Below are 15,880 nucleotides of genomic sequence, written 5' to 3' on the forward strand. Positions count from 1 at the left end.
AAGAGTTATATAGAAGCATGCTTTGAAATTTCCAAGTGGAAAATGTGGGTGTTTGTTTTTGTTTTCTAACTTCTAAGTTTTATTTTGTAATTTCTCAGGCCTGTTGCACTGTGGTTAGGATATAGGGTTTTCTTACTAAAGCTCATGAGAGGGGGTGCAGAGTTTTTGTACGCCATTCAGGACATCAGGTAATAGCACCTGATACCTTGTGCTGATTCCAAATTTCAGATCTTGAAGGCTATTCACCCTTGTTTTCTAATTTTATCTCTTCCCCTTCTTTCTAAAGCATTGTAAAGAGCTTTTACTTACCTTTTATTTATTTAAAAAACGTTTTAAAATTTATTTATTTATTTGACAGAGAGAGAGACAGAGAGACTGAGCACATGCAGGGGGAAAAGCAGAGGGAGAGGGAATAGCAGGCTCCCCACTGAGCAGGGAGCCACATGGGGCTCAATCCCAGGATCCTGGCATCATGATTGAGCTGAAGGCAGATGCTTAACTGAGCCACCCAGGTGCACCCCTAAAAAAAACTTCTTTTTAACGTTTTTTAAGTAATCTGTACACTCAATCTGGGGTATCAACTCATGACCCCAAGATCAAGAGGTGCAAGTTCTACCAACTGAACCAGCCAGGAGGCCCTACTTACCTTTATAATACCTTTCAGCCTGTAGTCTCATTTTCTGAAACCATCCTTCTTTCTAGCCATATTAGGCTATTACCAAACTAAGTCCATCAAAAATCCTATTTTCTGTCACGACTGTGCTTATACAGATTCTGTCCTTCTCTCATGAAACAGCCTTCCTTTCCCTTTACCCATCTTACTGACTTCAACCTGTTCCTCAAAATATAGCCTGTGTCACTATGTTTTGGAAACCCTCCTTGACATTATCTCTTCCTCTCCCCTATTCTTCCAACCCCCTTTCTCTGGACCCATTGTACCCTATAAACACTTCAATCTCCATCATACTAGTAGATTACATTTATTGAATGGTTATCATTTTCCAAAGAATGAGCTAAGGGCTTTATACATAATAGATCATTTGATTTTCACAAAAACTCCACAAGGCCAGTGTTCTATAGAGGGAAAAACAAAGATTTAGAGAAAGGTGTTAAATCTTGCCCAAGATTTGCTACTTCCTAGTAAATGGCAGAACTGAAATTTGAATCTAAGTCTGTTTAATTTCAAACACTGTATTATAACTATATTGTATTTATAAATCAAACCATAAGTACTGGTTTTCTTCTTTATGTTCCCTATGAGGTCATGAGGTATCAGAGGGCAGACACTATGTCTTGATAATCTCTGAGCCTCTGGTGGAAACACAGGAAGTACTCAGTTGGCTGAGTTAATGAGCAAGAAGGTTGTTCTGGCTAAGAGTCCTGGATTGAAAAGTACAATTCTCCTGGTTGGTGAACAATGCAATGAAGAAGGCTCCCATAAACAGTCTTTTCTTTTCTTTTCTTTTCTTTTTTTTTCTTTTCTTTTCTTTTCTTTTCTTTTCTTTTCTTTTCTTTTCTTTTCTCTCTTCTCTTCTTTTCTCTTCTCTTCTTTTCTTTTTTTTTTTTTTTTAAAGATTTTTATTTATTTATTCATGAGAGACACAGAGACACAGGCAGAGGGAGAAGCAGGCTCCATGTAAGGAGCCCGACATGGGACTCGATCCCGGGACTCCAGGATCACGCCCTGGGCTGAAGGCAGGCACTAAACCACTGAGCCACCCAGGTGTCCCAAACAGTGTTTTCTTGTTTCTAATAAACTCTAGGAACCTTTATCCACTGAGGTGAGGTACAGGAGAGAAATGGTAGCAGGGACTCAGAGTGGGATTTTCAGAACTCTAGACATTCTTTTAAATTAAGTTTCTTTTCATTCTCTCCCTTTCTCCTCTTTAATTACGAAGGAAACTTTGAGTTGATTTCTGTTTTCTAACTTCTACTTATTCCATTGATTGGAATAAGTATACTTCCTCTCTCCCCTCACCACCCCCCACCCCACCCAGCATTTAGGTTTGCAAAAATCTCAGATTCTAAGAAAGAAACAAATGATGCAGTCCTGGCCTAGAGAATTGTGCCCCTGGAGGACCTGCGCCTTTCTCACAATTGCCATGCAATCATGAAAACCCTGATGCTTTAGCCCCTGACAAATCCTGGACTGGTGCCTTCGGTTTAATGATTGCTGATCCTCTCTCCCTGATGAATATTCCAGATTTCAATAGCCCTCTGTAGCTATGCAAATGCATGTGCATCTGAAATGGCAGCATTTTGTGGGAAGGCGGGTGTTGAATGTGGCTCCTTCATGGGCTGGGACCCCACACCCTGTGTAGAACCTCTGCTCACTGGGACACTGGCTCCTTAGAATGCTATCTCCTTCTTCCTTCCTCTTGGGCAGCATCAGTCAGAACTTCTGCAGAGATTACATTAATCTAGTAGGTTTCATTTATCATGACAGCTCAAACAACCAAACCCTAAAATGCAGCTGATCAGGCTTGCTGGAAACACTTGGCTTGGGTGCAGTGTAATGGAACTGGCTCCTCTAGGAGTGGAAAAGGATCTGGTTTGGATTTTCAAATCCCTCTTTGGCAAGTTATTATTTTTTTTATTATGTGACAGATGAAGTTTGGCTGAATGGCTGAAATTTTGTGGCCACTGATTTATATTTTCTCCAGTGACAAGTTAGATCATTTACAGATCTGTCTCTGTCCCCTTTACTGAGCCTCCATCAAGGCAAAATCGAGTGCAGTTGAGTGTAAAAAGTAGTGTACTTTAACCAGCTCTGTGACCCTGGGCAAACTGATCAAGGCCACCAAGCCTCAATTTTCTAGTCTGTAAATACATAATTCACATAATTAAACGGGGAAATACACTCAAAACTTAATTAGAAAAGTACATTAACAGGCTTACACTTTAAATTTAAAACACTTGGCTTCTCTTCTTTAAAAAACTAAATAGCTTCCCTTGGTCTTAAAGCAATCTCTAGAATCGAAGGCAAAAGGTATTTGCCAGGGCTGCTCCCCACCTTCTACCCTGCTCTAAGGCCTTCCCTGTGCCCTCTCCTCTTTTTCCTTCCACTTTCCTTGCACACACAGTCAAATACTTGCTGAGCTAAGCTGGACATCACAAATGTGCAGGTCTCTGCCAGCACCTGGAGCCATCCTGGGTCCTTGACCTTCCCTCTCCACTCCCCAGTACCTGCTAAGATACTGTTTTCAGAAGGCCTGACAGAGATCTTCTTCCTGCACCTGGCTGAGGGTCAGAGTTGAAGTCTGGAATTGGGTCAGGGTCAAAGGACCCCATTTATTGGCCTAGGTTGCCTAGAAGGCCCTTCTGGGAAAGTGAGTGTTGACTCACATACTCCAGGACACAACACTCAAGGAAGCTGGAGTCAATTACTGGTTCCTTACTCCCAGGCTGCAAAGAATTGGGAAAGCAACCTTTCCGGTCCCCGCTCACACAGTGCTGGAACTGATTATGGAGGGCTGCTGATTATGAGCAAACCTACAAAACTCTCATCGTATCCAGATCTGGCTCCATTATGTAGAGTGAGAGCTGAAGAAGATTCTAATTCTCTTGACCCTCCTGGGATCAGCCACCTGGGCCAGGCATTTCCCAAGCACAGATTTTCTCAGCAGGCATCCAGGGAATCAGAGGGCCCTGGTGGGGTCTTCTGGAGAGAAAGGCAGAAAACCCAAAGTGGATGGTTTTGTCTCTATTCTAGGAGCTGCTATTAAGGCTTTTCCAATCTATGTCTATTGCCTTTCTGATAAAGACTAATCTGGAAAGGACTATCCAGGGGATTTAGAAAACAAGAAGTATGATAGCTGGGCAGCTGTAAATTGATCCACAGACAATGAAAGGCCTTACTTAGTTCAGGTGCCCGGTGAAAACCAAAGGGGAGGTAGGGCTTCCTTTTACACTTCCTTTCCAATTTCCTTTATTCTAGTCTTCCTAAGTTCACAGATGTGTTGAAAAGAGCAATGGATTTGGAAACTGAAGATTTGAAGTCCTCTCTTCCACCTACTTTCTATGTGACTTTGGACAAGTCCTTTCATCTTTTCTGGAGTTTGGCTTTTTTTTTTTTAAAGACAATGGTATTTCTTTCATAAGGTCCTGGTGAGAATGAGCAAGGTAAAGGGATTCTGTGAGATAGGAATATTCTCTTGGTTTGTTCAAATAAAAACAGTTTCCACCAGGACCAGGTCTGGAGTGTAGGCTGGGTTGGGCTTTCCCAGCATACACAGTTGGGAAGAGGAAGATTCCTGAACTGATTCTGGTAAGAGCACAACTTAGGAGCACAAAAAAAAAAAAAAAAAAAAAAAAAAAATATATATATATATATATATATATATATATATATATATATATATATTCCTGATGCAGACTCACGTTTGAGGGATTTGGGCAGGTTCTCATTCTTGTAGTCGGATGCATAAAAGCAAGACAGTTTAGAGCAGTAATAAAGGAAGCCAGGGCACCCCGTTTCACTTCTTCCCTGAAGTGATGGTGTTAGGGATTCTGCAGTCATTTTCTGATCTATTGGAATCATGGTAAGCACATTAGGCAAAACTGTGAATTCAGCCAACTTTATCTTCGGTAAACTATGGTATGGCCTATAGCAGTTCCTTTCCATGTTCTTGTAAGAAAGTTTCACGTGTGTTCTTCTCATATTTAAATTTCAACTGGACCTTGATGGACTGCAGTGATTCTCTGCTTTGGCTACACACTGAAATCACATGGGGAGATTAAAACCCTGCAAACTAATACCTGGATCCCAGCTCTAGAGATTCTGATTGGCTTGGTCTGGGGTATGACCTTCAAGGTTTTTAAAAGCTCCCAGGTGATTCTAATGCACAGCCAAAAGTAAGCACTAGTGGCTCAGTGAGAAGCAGTTGGAATCCCAGCCTTAAAACTTACTTGCTGGGTAATCCTGAGCAAGTTCCTTAACATTCTATTCTGTGCCTTGGTTTCCTCATTTTAAAAATGGAGACACAAGAGTAATGCAGCTCATAGTGTTGTCAGGAGGATTAAATGAGTTAATAGATGGAAGGTGCTAGGGCAATTTCTGACACATAGTGAGGCAGCTATTTCTATTTATAATAGCATTATATCACTTGCCTCTTTTTCCTTGCTTTCTTCTCTCTTTTAATTTTCCTGGGTCCTCTATCTTTCCTGTTCTTTCTCCTTTCATTGCTCCTTTCTTCTCAGTCATCTCTCTGCTTCCCCTTCCAAATGTTTTTTCCCTTTCCCCTCCTGGGGCTGCACCTTGCAGGAGATTTGGTATTAGGAATCCCAGCAGGGCAAGCCTAAATTAATCAGAAGGCTGCATGGTGGTGATTTTAGGAGAAATGCAGTTGATGGTGGCTATCTGGGCAAGGGAACCACATAACTGGGAGGTCTTGTAAATGTGTTATCAAACAGATAAAGATCTCTTGAAACAAGCACATTCTCCCATGAACCCACATGTAGTCAGCAGAGTCCTTCACTCTGGAGTGGGTTGACATTCTAACATTTCCCTGATTAATGCTTTTTCTGTCTATGTCCAAACGACAACCACTCCTTAAAACAATAACACACAGGATGTGGTCAGGATGATGAAGGGGGTGACCACCACAATGAAACCAGCCAGGTAATATTCTCTTTTATCTGTCCATCGAGTAACCATTCCACACCAACTTCCCTCAACTTAAACACTCAGCTACCACCCCCAAAAGCCACCTCTCTAACTACAACAGTGGACACAAAGATAACTAATAACAAGGTGAGATGCACTTTCTTCTTTTCTGTCTTCAAAGCTTTTTGCATTGTTCAATGGTACCTCCAGGGAGTGAAATGAGCTTGGGCTAATTTTATTTCCAGGTCTTTCAGAATGGAAATTCTACTCGAGATCTCCATCCTGCCCTTGGGAAATCCTTGTCTTTCCTGTCTCTTTTCACCAGGGAGTTAGGGTCCCCTTGTTGTTCTAAAGGTTGTTCAACTGAAGCTCCGCCACATGGTTTGTTCCCCTTCTCTGTGTCAGCACCAGGAGAGCAGTGAATCTCCCTTGAGCTGAGGGATATAGATAAATTTCTGCTCCTTTTATGTCTAGCACTGGCTCTGAGCAGAACTGGAAATAGGGGGTGGGTGGGTGGGAGGTAGAGGAAGAAGACTGGAGAGGAAAGAGAATGATTTCTTCTTTCTCATCAAGCCTGACACACTCCTCCCTCTAAGCCAACCACTCTTCCTCGCTTCCTCAACCTCTAGAAATGCCAATAACCAAATGTAGAACGTAGCCAAGTATTTGTTCTCTGCAACTCTCCCTCAATGTCTTCCTTTTCAATGTCTTTGGAAGAACCTGTGATCTGAAAACAATGGTGTGATCTTTAATCTCCAATATGACCTCTCAACACATAATGTCCCAAACCTTTATCAGAACCTTGGGAGTGTGGAAACTTACCACACTCCTGCTTTTCTCTATCTCCTTGAGGGGTAACGGGGCTTATAGTTCTCTCCTTAGCTCGTCAGGCCTCTGTCCCTTCCTGCGGTTATATCTTTCCCCTGGGGTTTTTTTTGCTCAATCCACAACTAATCCCCTTAAAGTGATAGCCGATAAAGGGATTAGCTGATATCTCCCTAGGGGTATTTATATGGTAATAAAGGATTTTAAGAATGACTATTGGTGGAATTACAAGAAATCTGACTGGCAAGATTGCCAAGAGCTACTTCAAATTCTATCATAAGGGGAAAAGAGAAAATTATCATTTATTGTGTGCTTAACAGGTCCCAGGCACTGTGCCAGAGCCTTCACATAATGTTATTTCATTTACTTGTGATACTGATAAGGAAATTAGGGCCCAGGGAGGTAAATAATTGAGTGAAATCACACATCTAATAAGTGGTGGAGGCGGGTGTCCCAGCAATTCCAAAGCTTTCCAATATTCCATCCTGCCTCTTCTGGTTTTCTGATTTGTGAATCTGGCAAGACCTTTGAAAGGTGTTTTCCCTGGGAGTACACTGTGCCTTCACAACCTGTGTTGGCCTCTCTGTGATGAGTGACTTGAACTGGTCCTGAGTTTCATTCTTCCTCACTTGCAGATGATCTGTCTGAATGTCTTGGTGGATTGTGCCAGTCTGGAAGGCTGCCTGGGGTCACCCGGAGTTTAAACACACATTGTGAGAACCCAGAATGATAAAGTGCTCCAAAAAGCAGCCCACTGACTGACTGACTGAACCTTTTCCAAGACTGCTGGTGTGGGGATAGGAATGACTCAGCAGTTTGGCTTTCAATCCCATGTCTGTCTCTGAGGTCAAACACAATCATGCGCTCACTCACTGAGGAAGAGATTTTACTTCTGAAGCAGTCACAGAGAAAGGTGCTTCTATGTTCTACAAACAACAAAAGCCTCTGTGTGTGTATGTATGTGTGTGTGTATTTTTTTAAGTTTCTCAGATGATTCTAGTATGTTTCATCTTCTCCCTATCCCTCCATGCCCCTGCCAGCTCTCTGGTTTTCAGAATTTGCATGCCAGTTAAGAACTCATAGTTACACCTCACCTCTATCTAAACCAAAGTTATGAAAAGAGTGAACTGATGGGACATTTCTAGATAATTCTAATTGAGTCATTATTCAAAGCCATCCTGGCCACCTGACAAAGGTTTTCCCACTGGACATGGCAGCATGGTGGGAAGAACAGAAGAGCAGAGTGTCGCAGGCTATGCAGACACACTGTAGGTGCCATTACATATTTTTCAGTTAATAAAATGAATGCTGTTACTCTCTGACACCATCATGGCCCAGATGGGGACAGGAACCATGTAGTAACATTCTTTGACTCTCCTACTCAGAGCTTAGTCAGATGAGAAATCAGACACCTTTGTTTATCCTCAGTATCATGAGAAAGAAGTTAGAAAAACAACTTTTGCCACTTAGACACCAACCTAAGTCTTGTCCAAAAAATTGTATGGATAAGACGGAGATAGCTGCATAGTTAACTAACATAGGAGAGTAGGAACAAGAAGGCCTATTGTTGTTCATGGTGTTTTTAATACCATGTGCTAAACTATTTTGGGTTGTGCCTGCTGCTCCCAGTCAACTAGTAAGGATGATGCTAACAGACAAAGAGATGTGGGGGGTGACTGGGTCCTGCAGAATCAGAGGCCTCCTTAAGGTGCAGTTTCCTCAAGGAAAGTGTGGGCCCACTCAGGCACAGGTACTCTGTCTCCTGTTCTAGAGAACTGCTACATCATCCATTCTAACTTGTAAAAGAGTTCTGCAGAAAATGCAAAGACTACACATGAGCTGGAAATATCCTCGAGATTTTGAAGGGCAATGAGGGGTGGGGAAGAGAGATGGAATACTCAAACTAAGGTCCTCAAACTCTGTGCCTGAGAAGTGGCATGAGGTGTTCGCAGCTACAGCTGAATGAGTGTTAGTTTGATTGCCTCTGACAGGCAGGAAGACATGAAGTTACTTGATGGTATTTTAACAATTTTAAATTTCTCTCATAAATTTCTTCTGCAACCACTTATCTCTCTTAGAACCCGGTGTAAGATGGTATCTGATGAAGTATGAACATATTCACTTAGTTACTTAAAGCTTATCGTCAATTTTTGTGATGAGTGCTACAAACAAATGCCATCATTTCCAAGGGCCATGCTACCTGAACAAGTTTAAGAACACAGCACCAGGGCAGCCCGGGTGGCTCAGTGGTTTAGCGCTGCCTTCAGCCCAGGACATGATCCTGGAGACCCGGGATCGAGTCCCACATCGGGCTCCCTGCGTGGAGCCTGCTTCTCCCTCTGCCTGGGTTGTGTCTCTGCCTCTCTCTCTGTGTGTGTCTCTCATGAATAAATGAATACAATCTTAAAAAAAAAAGAACACAGCACCAGGCTTCAGTGTTATATACTAGGCTCCATTCCTTCCCACAGCAATTTTCAAACCTGGGGTATCATTTTGTTAGGTTAAAACAGTGTCTTGAGAAGAGCTTTGTATATTAGTAAGAAATATCTAGACTACAACCTGAAAATTCTTGACTGAAATATTTGGAGGCAAATGAAATAGGTAGTTTTTGGTAACTGCCAAAGAACTCCAAGACCAAGGTAATTAACTGGGATGTTTCCACATCTCAATACATGGAAGGCAGTAGTACCTAGGGCATCAGTTTTAAGGTCAGAGAGACCTAGATCTGAATCTTGGCCTCATCAATCACTGGCTCTGTGACTTTGGGCAAGCTGCTTAATCTTAGAGCTCTAAACTTCTATTTTCTCCATTTGTAAAATGAGGATAATATCAGACTTTGCAGAGCTGCAGGAAAGGTTAAGCAAAGATTATGAGCATTGGTAAAGTGCTCAGTATATATCCTGGCATACAGTGAAGTATTGTGTCGATGACAGTATTATTATTATTAACATTTGACTACTATGCATTCAGTATGCATTTACTAAGTACATATTCTGGACTGGATGCTGTGCTTTGATTCTATTCTAATTCCAACAGATTAAAAAAGACACATATATACACGCATAGATAGTCAAGACCAAGAGTAAGAATTAGAAGCCCTGGGTTACTGACCTGAGAGAACCAGGACGTACCCGATTGTCTTAAGAGCATCAACTCTTCCTTGATCTGCAAAAGTACAGCTATGAGAACAATTCCCCTTTCTTGTGCCCTATTCTCTCAGCTCCCTGCCCACTCAACAGCAGAAACACCCATGATCACTCCAAGACCAGCTGTCCAAAGTTGCTGCACAGAGAAAGAACATGGCTGCGATTGCTGGAAAAGGAAGGAGCTGCTATAGAGGTGGTTTGCATAACCAAGCCATACTCAAGAGGGTAAACGAGGAGGCTGATGATTTGCCATCTGTGGCCATTGTATCAATATTTACATCTTCTCTGTCATTAAGATGGTGATGGCAATCTACCCCAAAAAATATATTGTAAAACCCAGTGAATTTCTTCCCCCATATCTTGGAAGTTTCGGAAGAACTGCAATGGATTCCAAACTGTTTTGAATTAACAAAAAGAGCTTTATCCTGTTGCAGAGTTCCAGCTGGAACCTTCCTATGCTTTTCTTCACTTAACAGCTAATGCTCAAGGGGGCAAAGAGTCCAATGGAGTGTCCTGGGGCTTGTCAGTTTTACTGAGCTTTATACTTGGCTTTGGTTGCTGGGTAGTTTTGGGAGTTTGCTAGTATGGTTGGCATGAAGCTGTGGCGCCAGTTGCAAACATGCCCATGCTGGAGGCAGTTTTATTACTCTTGACACCACCCATCCTAGAGGGAGCAAGGGAAGCTATTACTTATCATGACTACTGAGGAAGCACTACTGCTGAATTATGGGCCCATACCTTAGGGGGTATGGTGAAGGGAACACAGGTTGTGGCCACCAACACAGGTGTGAGCAGGGTGACCATGATCCATTAGCCAGGGGATAGGGTGTGTGGCAGAGAGGGCACTTCAAGGGGACAGGACACATGGGTTTCAGCTCCAGTCCCACTGCTCACTAGTTGTTAGGTCTCAGACAGCTTAAGTCTATGACCCTTGCTTTTCCTTCTATGAAACAAGGATAAAAATATAGGAGAATTGTTGGGATCTAACAAGAGAACATATATGAAATGCTCTGAAAGAGGTATAAAGTGCTGTCTTTTATCTGATTCTGGACTCTTGTTCTTTGTTGTCCCATTTTTTTCTTGCTTCAAGCTCAGTGGAGAGAGACAGGAGGAAAAACTTGAGAAGAACTAGGTCATCTTTCTCAGCTAGCTTGGTTTGAGAGCTGAGTAAACAGTAAAGATGCTAAGCACCAGGCCAATCTAAGTACCAAATCTCACCATATCAGCAGTTTCTAGGTTTGAAGTTGAATGACAGTGATCTTACTATAGCAACTCCAGTTTCCTCAGCAAATACTTAGTTGGGTCAAATCAGGTACTTTCATCCAAAAAAAAAAAAAAAAAAAAAAAAGTCCCCTTTGGGTCTTCTGGAGATGCCTTGCCTTTAGTCTCCCTAATTCCTTACCACCCTACTCTTACCCTTGTGGGAGTGCCCATCTCCCATTCTTCCTTCAGTCTAGGGTTATGGCACCTTCACCAGACGAAATTCTTCTGTGATCCTAGGGCCAGCTCAGAATGAGGTCAGTGGTACCCCTGCTAAAAGCTCTTCTTTCTGGGATCACTAAAGTTATCTATAGACTTCAATGTAAACTACACAAAAGAAAATGATGAACCTTTCTTAAGATTAGGTAGGATCAGAAATTTGTTTACTAGATCACTGCCTCTTGCTTGCATGAATGTTTTCCCTTTCTGGAAAGACCAGGATAGGGAAAAAAATTAGAACTCATTGAGAAATATATAATAATATAAATGATCTAATAAGCCACAATCTGGGATACTGACCTCAGCATCTACAAATGACTGGGATTATTATCTTACTGAGGTCCAGTCTTTGGACTGGAAAAGAGCAGTTCTTTCTCTGGCCCATACCCAATCAGCTTCTCTGAGTAAAGAAGAGAATCAAATTTCTGTGTATTATGCAAACATGGGGTCCAGTTTATTCATTCTTATCTACTGCCTGTAGGTAGACTTCATCTACAAAAGCAAACTTTGATCAGGGAAGGATTTGCCTTTTGTGATATGGGAACTAGTCAATGGTTAATTCTATTTTTTTTTTTAAGGAAGTCTAAAATTATTTACAGGGTTTTCTTCTCATTATAACCACAGGTATAAGACTTTAATAATTTATAGCTGGCTGCTACCTTCTTCATTGTTGTGAGGATCCAATAAGATCTGGATATTGGCTACTGTTAAAGTGGTCTGTGTAAGACCAGAAGGAACTCATTTATATAACATCCACATTTAAAATGTACCATTTTTAATTTTCATAATTAAAAAAACCAAAGCCTGCAATCAACTTACTGTTATTTTTTGACAAATTAATGAAAAATTTAAAGCCTAATAAATTGCTGGTTTTTAAATAACCTGGCTTATGAGTTATAGGCCATAATGGCTGTTTTCCTAGATGAAAACACCCTGTTGTCTCACAGGCCCATAAAACAACATTGCTTGCTGGGGCGCCTGGGTAGCTCAATTGGTTAAGTGGCCAACTCTTGATTTCAGCTCAGGTCATGATCTCAAGGTCCTAGGATAGAGTCCCAAATAGGGCTCTGTGCTCAGTGGGGAGTCTGCTTCAGGATTCTCTCTCTCCCCCTCTCCCTCTGCCCCTCCCCCTGCTTGCACACACATACTCTCTAAAATAAATAAATCCTAAAAAGCAAAACAAAACAAAACAAAACAAACCCAAAATTTGTTCAAAAAAGTCCAGAATTATCATGACTGTTTCTTGTGTAAACCTGCCCTGGCTAGCAACTAATCATCTTCGAATAGCTTATTTCAAATGTTTCCTTTAGTATATCTGTGGTGGGAATATAAACTCATAAATGTTGTGGTGAACAATGTGGCAATGATGTAACAAAATATTTATAATCATCTACCCAGCAATTCCACTTCTGGTACTTTAGAATGAGAAAATAATTTGGAATTTCAACAGAAATTTACACTTAATAATGTTCACTAAAACAAAAATTTAGAACACATTTTTGATATTTTCTATGTTCTTGTTGATAGGTTTTTAAATTAGCAATCCTAAGTAAAGAGATTGGGCAGCCCTGGTGGTGCAGCGGTTTAGCGCTGCCTGCAGCCTGGGGTGTGATCCTGGGGACCTGGGATCGAGTCTCACGTCGGGCTCCCTGAGTGGAGCCTGCTTCTCCCTCTGCCCGTGTCTCTGCCTCTCTCTCTCTCTCTCTCTCTCATGAATAAATAAATAAAATCTTAAAAAAAATAAGTAAAGAGATTATTTGGTATATAATGGTCCTTTTTAAAATGGAATATTTTATAGTCATTAAAATGGTAGTGTGTATACATATATATGCTAGCACATGGACAGAAACTTTTCAGGAGGAGGAATAGGACTTTGTTAATCTTATTTTATTCTGAGGACAGAGGCCTTTAATTTTCACTCACACTTTTCTGTACCCTTTGAATTATGAAATGACCACGTATTACTTTTATTTTCAAAAATTAATGAAAAATATTAACAAAGAGTACATAATGACGTGGGGAAAATGACTGAATATAAACATGGAATATATGGTATGCTCAGGAAAAAACTTAGAAACATATCAACTGTTAATATTTCTATTTTGCATTAAAAATAAAATGTGCCTAAAAAAAATAAAATGTGCCTCAAATTATTAGCTAAGCAATAACAACCTGTTTTCTCATCTAGTGCTTCAAAATTTAAGTTTCTTCTCCTAATGCACCTCAAATAAACTAGAATCTTATTCTTCTTTGCTGAATTGATCATGGATCCCAGAGGATCGAGGGGTGATCTGTTTAAGTAGATTCAGTTAAGGTATTACAACATGTTGGACAGTAGTTTTTGTTACATTAAATATAACCCCCCAAACACCATTTTTAAAGGAGTTACAACTTGACACTGCAGTGGAGGCTCCAGAGTTAACCTGGGCTGCACTGTCATCTATTTGCACCCAAGTTACCTAAAGGGCAGTATTACTGTAGACTCTGGAGCCAGACTACCGGAGTTCAGAATCCTGGTTCTATCCTGTGTTAGCTGCGTAGCCCTGGGCAAGTGACTGAACCTTTCAGGGCTCTGGCTTCCTCCTTTGCAAAACGTACTTTTCTTGCTGGGCTGGAGAATTAAGTGAACGTGTATCATGTGCTTAGGATATTGCTTAGAAGACAGTAGGTATTTAAGTGTTTTCTATCATTATTATTAGTAGTAATCAGGCACCCGATTTCAGAAGTATTCTGCTCTCAAGTAATTGGACAACAAAGGAGGACAGAGTACACCATGTTCTTTATAATATCTTATATAGTTTACAGTTTACATCTATAGGACCACCATCCCTCCCCACGTCAGCTTTTGCCAAGAGTATCCTCTGTCTGTAGAGTACACACAAAAAGCTCACCTGAAGTCCATTTCAGTAATGAAAACTCATTGCTTAAAGACAATTTTATACAGAGACATGACAGTAAAACTTTCTACATAAGCTGGAAATGTGTGGAGTAGCCAATGAAAGTAGCATTTAGTATAAAACCTGGCTTTGGAGTTGTCAGTTAGATCATGTACTTGCAAGGCCAAAAATACAATGAATTGCTAAATAACTCAATTTATTTCTCTGCTCTGTGCTCTCTGGTTCAGATTATATTTTTAATCACAGCCAACCACCTCACAAAGTTACTTTAAGGGAAGCCATCAGATAAATCTACCTGAGGGAATAGGTGGAAGTCAGTAGATAAATATTACTCGATTCCTGATATTAGGAAAGCAATTCAAAGTAATATCTTCCTGATGGTAGAGCAGGAACAAAATCTGCCCCAAACCACTTAGTTGTGCTCTCTCTATGCCAAGTGAGCACTGTGACTTAAGCAAAGTTGTACATGTCATTACTTAAATGAAATGAAGAATAGATTGGCTGGAAGGGAAGGAAGGGATGGGAAGGAAAGGGAAGGAGAAGGGAGAGTGAACAGAGAGAAGGGGAGGGGTGGGAAAAGACAGGGGAAAAGAAAATAAAAAGGAAAAAAAAAAAGGAGAAAAAAGAAGAAGAGGGCATTTGTTTTTCATGTTTGGATTTGACTGGAAAGGCTGGGGTTGCCCACAGCCTTCCAACAGCAAATCTATGATCTTCTCTCCTGGTACTTTACCTGTGTAGTGATGCTCTCATGGCATCATGCCACTGGCATATTTTTGCATGAAAGTGCAGTACAGAGAAAAGGATGTCAAAATTCTTCCAATTATCATACTGCTGTCCCACCCTCTTCCACGAAAGATCAAAAGATGCATCTTACCTCCACTGAGAATAATGACGGCTATAAATATTGCCAAGTCGCTGTCATCTAATTCCAGTGCATTGAACTTCACAGCAAACTCAAACTTTGGCTCCATGAAGTCACCAAAGGGCTTTCTCAGGCTCTTTAGAAACTCCCTTGTCATGAATCCTTGGCCTTCTGATATGAGAACCCCGTCTTTATTCATCAAGGACGCCAGCATCGTGTAAATGATCTCATGGACACCATATTTTAGCAGAGTTACTTGGTCATTCAAGTCAAGGTTTACAAAACCAGGGATACTTTTGGCGTACTCTGTGATCTCCTGCACGGCTTCCACTGAGCGGAACTGACACCCCTGAAAGATGCGAATGGCCACCTCTTTGCTCTGCTCCTGCAAGGGGGTGATGTGTTTGAACTTGATTTTATCTTCTCCCATCATTAAGGAATTCATGTCATAGATAACAAATGGCTGCAAAAAAAAAAAAAAAAAGGGAAGTGGCTGAGTTGGAGATCTCTAATTCAGGGTGAATCCCATTCCAGTTTCTTTATACACATTTGCTTCGCTAACTAAAATCTTTAAGGTTGAAGATACTTAATGAGAAAGTACTCTCATCTCCTGATTATTGCTCCTAATTGTCTTCTGGAACCAAACATATTTTACCAAGCTTGGTCTTCTTTTCTTTCAACTTATACTGCAACATTTTACTTATGTATGACTGGCTAATAATTCCAGTTTTGGTTGTTTGGAGAAACTTTGTTGCTGACTTGTAAAAATCATACAAAATCTGTTGTTTATCTTGGCTTTCAAGAGAGTGTGTTTTTAACCTTCTTTCAATAAAAAAAAAAAATCATTTCGGCAACTCAGGGTTGAACACACCCACTTGAACATAAAGTAATCTTACAGTTTTAGATTAAATCTACTCAGATCTCAAATGAAACGCAGTGTGCCTGTAAAATATACTTAACTATAAAAATTCAGTTTGAAAGCAGATGAGAAATATTGAGCCAAGAAAATGTCTATTTCTTTTCTTAATGCTCTGGAAGCAATCTGTTTCAGAAAGAGCCAGATGTT

General features: G+C 40.8%; 1 protein-coding gene across 7 annotated transcripts in view; it reads right to left on the reverse strand.

The window, feature by feature from the left end:
• The window catches only part of PPARG (peroxisome proliferator activated receptor gamma), a 131,899-nt gene that overhangs the window by 2,652 nt on the left and 113,367 nt on the right, over positions 1 to 15,880 (reverse strand). For all 7 annotated transcript variants that reach the window (XM_025449535.3, XM_025449564.3, XM_025449545.3 and 4 more), the window contains one exon: positions 14,827 to 15,277. In XM_025449535.3, the coding sequence (XP_025305320.1) occupies positions 14,827 to 15,277 (451 nt within the window). The remainder of the gene's footprint in view (positions 1 to 14,826; positions 15,278 to 15,880) is intronic.

Source organism: Canis lupus, chromosome 20 (genome assembly GCF_003254725.2).
Source record: "Canis lupus dingo isolate Sandy chromosome 20, ASM325472v2, whole genome shotgun sequence".
NCBI classification, from domain to species: Eukaryota; Metazoa; Chordata; class Mammalia; order Carnivora; family Canidae; genus Canis; species Canis lupus.